Raw genomic sequence first — 7,658 nt, 5'->3', positions numbered from 1 at the left:
AGGACCAGTGGACACTGGAAGCCCCAGGGCTCTGTGATGAGGTCTCCGTCTGGCTCAGAAATGCCCTCAGCCACGGGGTTTCAGCTCCCACTCACTTCTCTGATTCTGAGCTCTCTCTTTCTAGCACTCATCAGGGTCGCTTTCTTGGTGTTGAGCCTCTATCTTTGTGTTCAGAGAAGTGTGTCTGTGCTCGTGTCTAAGGGGGAGGAGCATCTTCATGTGTCAGCTCAACCAGCCAAATTCTCCTGTTGTAGTTATTTTGAACAGTTAACTTTTTCATAGATATAATGAGTGGCTACACATGTTCTGTGGTATCAAGAGTTTTGGGAAATAAACTTTCCTCCTATCATACCCCCTCCTCCCAGTGAAAGAACACCTTCACTGAAGTCTGAAACCCTTCTTCCAGGGGAACAACTTTCTTTCCACAAGGGGATGCCCAGGCTCCAATGTGATCTGCCTTTCTGTCTCCCTGCACCCCAGAAAAAAGGTGGAGAATGGCAGTTCTCTTGAGGTGACGAGGGCAGGGAGAGGGAAAGAGAGCAGCTGGTCAGTGCCCAGAGGTGGAGAGAGAAAGATGAAGAAAGCCCACATCCTGGGTAGAGGAAGTCTGAGACTCACTGTCTAAGCAATTGAACACTCATAAGAACCAGGCGTTCCCTCTTTCCCTGTCACTTCTATGGTGTGTGTGTGTATGTGAGAGTGTGAGTGTGTGAATGTGGCTCTGTGTGTGTTTATGTGTGTGTATGTGTTTGCACGGGTCTCCGTGTATGTATATGTGTGAGTGTGTGTGGAGAAAAGTGCACAGTGAAGACACTAGGAATCAGGAGGCCTGGCTTTGAGTCCTGGCCTCATCACTTTCTGGCAAACTGCTTCTTTTCTCTAGACTTTCATTTCCTCATTCACAAAAAGAAGAAGATTTTATTAAATTTGGAGATCATAAACCTAATTTTAGCAGTGGAAGGTTTATTTACAAATGCAAGCTTGCATTAGAAACTAAGATATAAAACACATAGCAAAGGAGCTGCCTCAGTTTACCCCTTAGAGGAGGCCTGCACAGATCCCTGGTCACCTGGAACACAGCTCAAGGATCGCCAATCAACGTGTGTTTTCTACAGTTTCTTCCAGCTGAGGCCTTGTAATTATGATGAGAAGAAGAAAACCTTCCCCAGACATAAGTCATGAGACAGAACTAAAGCAGCATAATTTCCCTGCAAAGAGGAAGTCAGAGCTGCAAGCAAGGGTTTTCAGACGATGCAGACTTCTGCCTTATGGGACTTTTCACCTCCTTTTGGATAATGTGTTGACAGGCAACCAACGGCCAGCTGTTGTGTAACAAATGAAAAGATTGCTGGAAAAATTAACCAGCTGTGAGTCACTAGCAAATTATTTCACCACTCAGAGCTTCTATTCTTTTGAAAAGAGGGGAGTGGAATAGAGTAGTCACTAGGAGGTCACTGATGGCTCTAAAAACTTTCTGAGGTATAGTCATATGGTTAATGTTCTCACATAAATTTACTGTGCAAATACCACATGTCAGGCACCACTTGGTTTGTCAAGGAGACCATAGTCCCATGGGAGGACAGACATTGAACAATGATGCATTGCATGGAAAGGGAAGTACAAGGCGCTAAGAGAACATAGACCAGTGTCTATGGACCATTAATCCGAATGTCTTCTGAGGGGGGAGCGAGTGGAGAGGAAATTGGGAGAATAATGAGGAAGAAGTCTAGGATGACTCCAGGTTAGGGAGATGTGTGTGATCTGGGCAGAGATTAGAGACACTGGTGACTAAAATCCATGACAACTTCCCTTCCTAATACACCAATATGGGAGGGGGGTAAAGCAAACTCTTGGTCATTTGTATATTCTACTTTGTTCCAAAATGTTGGAGCAAGCAGCTGGCAAAGATACATTAAAAAAAAATACAAGAAAACAGATTCAAAGAACAGGGAGGGGGAAAAAAGTAGTGATGCAGACTCTAGCCAGGAATGAGAATAAAAGCACATGCTGGTGTGACCTAAATTCTTGCTACAGATGGGGCACAAATTTTACTCAAAACTTCTCAGCAGCCAATGTAGAAAGATTTCATGTTTCCATGTCCAGTGATACAATTCACAAGGTCAATGAAAGAAGAATTGTTAATAAGAAAGCAGTTGAGAGCAAAATCCTCCAGTATAAACAATTCAATGTGGAAGCTGATACAATGTTCTGTGCTAAATCTCTCCTTATCTGGCTTGGCCCCAATGTCTTCATTCTTGCCATTTATGACTGTTTTTTCTTCATCAGAGCCTACAGCACAGCTGATGGTTTCTTTAATCTGAATATAGATGTATCTGCTGTAACTGAGATGGATCCTCCTTACTTTTGCTACCTTTCGAGAGTATTATTCAGTTCTGTTTTTAACATTTTGGTTTCTTCCTTGTTAGTCATTTGGGAATAAGCCCATTTATAAAATTGTTCCACTGAGAAATAAATTTTTGAATAATGCGTTTTAAATAAAGCTCTGACAACCGACGGTCATTGGTGCCAATTCAACATCAACAGGAATCCCCAATTTGGGGTGTGATGAAGGAGTAAACTTTATTCAGTGCAAACCGCTCATCAGTGTTGCGTCATGGTTGTGAAAACAGCATGGCTGTTGAAGAGCTCTGGGGCCAGGCAGCCCTGAGGCCAGGCCCCTTTCAGGATGGGCAGCTCTGCTCAGCTCCGTTCTGCTCTGCTCCGCTCCGCCATGGTCCACGGTGCTCCTGCAGGTTGCTCTGCTCCAGCAAGACCGCTTTGGTGTTTCAACTCTTGCCAGGGAAACGCAGCCTTAAGTCTTCTGTAGAAAGTATGCTCCCTAAGCCCGAGTGCAGCTGGCTTATTTGGGCAGAAGTCCCTGTCCCTGGTCCCTGATTGGTCCATCCTCATGCAAATGAAGACTCTAAATCTCAATTTGATTGGTCCAAAGGCACTGTCCTGATTGATCCGCTCTGATTGGTCAGAGCTGCACAGCTCTGATTGGATGAGAAAAACCTCAATCTTATTGGTTGAAATAAGATTCAGGAACCTCTCTAAGGATTGGCACAGCTGGCAGGAGTACAGTGCAGGCCGGCAGTTCAGTGCAGGCTTCTCCCTGACGTGCAGTTTGAGTACGAGGCCGCTGTGCAAAAATGGCAGCTAAGCTCTGTGTTGTTGTTTTTTTTAAATTTGAGCCCAGTTAGCCAGCAGGAGTCCTTCTTAGTGGGTCTTTTTCTCTCTCTCAAGGTTTACAGCTCCTTATTGCTGATATGTAACTTAAATGATGATCTTATTGAAACTAACCCTTACTGTATAGGAGAAATCTATTCTCCTTTCTCTTAATATACTTAAATCATGCTGACTTGAGATAATAGCTTTGATCAACTTTGCTTTAATATATTTTTCTTTTTTAATTTTATTTTTCACTTACAGTTGATGCTCAGTATTATTTTGTATTAGTTTCAGGTGTATAGCATGTTGGTTAGACAATCATATACTTTACAAAGTGGTCCCTCTGATATTTCAAATACACACCTGGCACCACACATAGTTTTTAATACATTTTTCTTTTTGTCTGGATGGTGCCAAGCATTTGTGTGAGATTATGTATTTTCAGTTAATGGTTTTGGTGTCATGTAGATTCACACTCAGCATCTCCCTGTGTTAGTGTGCGCCTGTGTATGTTACTTAACCTCCTTCCTGAGCCTTACATATCTCACCTCTTAGATAAAAATGGCTAAAACACCTATCTCATAATGTGGTTGTGAGAACTAAAAAAAAAAAAAAAAAAGTGTATAAAGAGCCTTTATGTAGGACATTATGTGTAAATCCCTGTCCAGCAAGGTCATTTCAAGGATTAAGAGAGTACATACAGGGTGGGGCAAAAGTAGGCTTGTAGTTATTTTATGGAAAATAATACAATATTTAATAAATAATAATACAAGAATAAACTCTGTTTTGCATACTCACAACTGTTGTAGACCTACTTTTGCTCCTTTCTATATAAAGAGCCAATCAGGTAGGGAAGAAAGGTTTGGATGATGGTATCCTTCATCAAGGGTATGAGGAGGTACGTGCCCTAGCACACGGCTGACAGGAGCATCCACTGGTAGGCACTTTAGACAAATTGGCAATATCTATTAAAACTTAAAAATATCCACATCCTATAAGCAGCAATTCAACTTCTCAGTTCCTACCATAATCATTGTATATTAGCATGAAGAGGGATGCACAAACATGCATATTGCAGCACTATTGTAATAAATTAGCAAAACCTGGAAATTACCTAAATGTCCATCAATGCAGGAAGAGGTATGTAAGTTTTGGTGTATCTATTCTATGAAACAATTTAAAAGACTGAGGTCTATTTCTATGTAGAGCATAAAAAGAGCTCCAAGAGCCCTAGCCAGTTTGGCTCTGTGGATAGAGCATCGGCCTACAGACTGAAGTACTGGGTTCAATTCCAGTCAAGGGCATGTACCTCATTTGCAGGCTCCCAGAGGCAACCAATCATTGTATCTCTCTCACATTGATGTTTCTCTCTCTGTATGTCTCTCCCTCTCCCGCCCACTCTTTCTCAAAATCAGCAAAAAATTATCCTCAGGTAAGATTTAAAAAAAAGAAAGAGAGCTCCAAGAAATAGTATTAATTTTTTTAAAACAAGGTATAAAATGAATATTCAGTACAATACCATTATGTAAATACACATACAGCCACATAAAGCAGTATTAAATATTCTCAATTGAAACATATGTAAATATTTATATGCAAAAATATGTCAATTTACATACCAATATAAATAATTGTTACCTCTTGGGGAGTTCAGATTGAAATTGAGGGTTATGGTCAAAAGATAAATTTTCTTATCTATATGTTTTAATTCTTTAACAATGAAGGTGTGCAGATGTTAAAGAATTAAAATACAATTTTTTTAAAATCACTGGACAAGTGCCTGGCATAAAAATCTCTAAATCATTTGTCAAGTGAATTTGGATTTTTTATTCATTGATTAAACAAATATTTATTAAGCATACAGTTTGCTCCAGTCATGTCCTATGTTTTGGGGAAGGAATAGAAAGCAGTTTAGAGAAAGATGTTAACAACTTAGGGAGCTATCATGACAGATAGCTACACAAGAAAAAATAATAAAATTTCATAACCTATCATAGGTGTTGATAGGTTAAATAGAGGATGGCATAGGAACATATTGGAGTAACTCTTATCCAAGTGTTCAGAGCACAAAGCAAATAACAGCATGAATTGAAAAAAACATTGAGGCAGAATAGTTTAAAGCTAAAGTTGATATGACTTAGGGATGGCTGTCACAACTCACAAGGATTTATATACACATTAAAGAAGCTGAACTTCGGAAACATTCAAGAACCACCCTATAAAATAGAATCAGACCATTTAAAATTCACAGTTCTGCTGCAAACTCTTACAACTTGGTTATCCTACCTCAGTTCATGACCTTTCTCAGATTGTGGGCCCTTTCTTCTAAGATAGTGCATGAAGATGAAGGCAAGGATGTCAGAATCATGGGACTCAAATTCCAGGGATACAGCAGACAGAATCCAAGGCTAACATATAAAGTGGAAGTCAATTGGAGGTCAGGAGGAGAGTAAATGAGTCAAATATCCATACAAGGTTGAGAATGAGAACTGGTCGAGAAAACAGATATGGAATCAAAGCTTCTAAGGGAATTGTCTCTTTTTTGACCCTATGCCTTCAACCAGGTGGTCACACCCAGTCACCAGGAGGCTCAGCCATGAAAATTAACCTCATGGCCCTCTATCCTCTAGGTCTTCTCACTTGCTTTTATTTCTGCTCTTTTCTCACTGTGACTTTACAACTTCGGATCTGTTGGGTTTGGTTTCTATTTCTGGCCCCAGGAGACTTGATGATTCCAGAGGTGTGATCCTTGGCTCTTCTCCCACATGTTTGCAGGTACTCTATTGCTCTCCTGGCTCTGAGTAACCATTGCTGAACCAAACTCACTTAGGGTTCTCGGGTTTTTAATCCAGAGTCAGCCTTCCTGGTCAGCATCAACCCTGAATAAGTAGGAATCATGGCAAGGGAAACTTAAAATGTGTCCCAAGTGGTGAATGGATTGATATGAGTAGTGTTATATTATAAAGCAGTCTCTATTGAATGTTTGTGGTCCTAGGGTCATGTCCTAATTGGCTCTAAGGCATGATATCCTGAACCTAGCATCTGGTGCCATAAAGCTAAAGAATGTCATGAAAAAGCATATTTATTTTCTGTTGCAGATGACCAAGATTAAAACTCTATAGGTCCATGGCAAGAAAAGTAAAGGCAAGAAAACAAACTTTTGTTGGGCCTAATTATACAGTAGGAATGTAGGTTAGGGGTCTTATTTGAAATAGCTTCTTTAATTTATTGTTCAGATTCTGTGAGTCATTATTATGTCTATACACATATACATGTAGAAAAATTTAAGATTTTTTAACTCAAGTAACTATAAGACCCATAAAAGACATTTGCTTCTTCTTCTTTTGAGATTTTTCAATGCATCTTTGATCTCCTTGTTTCGCAAACTATATATGATAGGATTCAGCATGGGAATCACAACTCCATAGAAGATGGACACCACCTTGTCTCGGTCCCGAGAGTATCCAGCACTAGAATGGAGATATGAGAAGAGACCAGAGCCATAGAAGAGAATTACTGTGGTCATATGAGAGGCACAGGTGTTGAAAGCCTTTGTCCGCCCTTGGGTTGAATGGATGTTCATAACAGCAGCAATGATATAGCCATAGGAAACCAGGACAACAAGGGCTGATGTCCCACCAACTGCACACACAACCAGAAAGTTCACCACCTGGCTGAGGAAGGTACTGGAACAAGACAAGAGCAGCAGGGGTTGTAGGTCACAGAAAAAGTGGTTCATGACTCGCGACCCACAGAAATGAAGCTGAAATATGGAACTAGTTTGGACCAATCCAGTGAGGAATCCTCCAGTGTATGCTGTAATGGCCATCCCCACATAGGTGGTGGGTGACATGAGGACAGTGTAGAGCAGAGGGTTGGAGATAGCAGCATACCGGTCATATGCCATGGCTGCCAGGAGACAGCACTCAGTGCCTCCCATCCCAACAAAGAAGAAAAACTGGGCAGCACAACCCACAAAGGAGATGGTCTTCTGCTCCTTGAAGAAGTCACAGAGCATCTTAGGGGCTACAGAAGAGGTGTATGAGATATCAACAAAGGACAGGTTACCAAGGAAGAAATACATAGGGGAGTGGAGGTGCGACTCCATCCTGATCAGGACAATGAGACCCAGGTTCCAAGCCAGAGTCATGAAATAGATCCCCAGGAACAACACAAAGAGGAAAACCTGCAGCTCTGCATGCTCTGAAAATCCCAACAGGATGAAACCGGTCATTGTGCTGATATTCCTTCCCATAGCCATGTATCTTCTTTCTGCTGCCTTCAGAGCCGCATAGGGGGATTCCTGTGGCAATGAAAACCCAAGTGAAGAAACCATTTCATTCTGTCATGGAACCATAAACTCTCAAGGTCAGAAGAAACTGGAATGCAAATGTCCTACCTCTCTTTGACACAAAATTCCCCTCTGCAACATTTATTGGGTCTTTCATAGAGTTCATGATCATCCTTACCTGATGCCTTTCTTTATG

The 7,658-nt window shown here is 41.1% G+C and overlaps 1 protein-coding gene across 1 annotated transcript; it reads right to left on the bottom strand.

Annotated features, from left to right (window-relative positions):
• Window positions 1–6,478: 6,478 nt before the first annotated feature.
• On the bottom strand, window positions 6,479–7,432 carry LOC132241917 (olfactory receptor 5A1-like). The gene has a single exon (XM_059710869.1). It carries the CDS (start codon window positions 7,430–7,432, stop codon window positions 6,479–6,481), a length of 954 nt encoding a protein of 317 aa, XP_059566852.1.
• Between the last annotated feature and the right edge of the window lie 226 nt (window positions 7,433–7,658).

Source organism: Myotis daubentonii, chromosome 9 (assembly GCF_963259705.1).
Source record: "Myotis daubentonii chromosome 9, mMyoDau2.1, whole genome shotgun sequence".
In the NCBI taxonomy this organism is placed as follows: Eukaryota; Metazoa; Chordata; class Mammalia; order Chiroptera; family Vespertilionidae; genus Myotis; species Myotis daubentonii.
The sequence above is the reverse complement of the archived record's forward strand: the minus strand, read 5'-3'. Positions and strand labels throughout refer to the sequence as shown.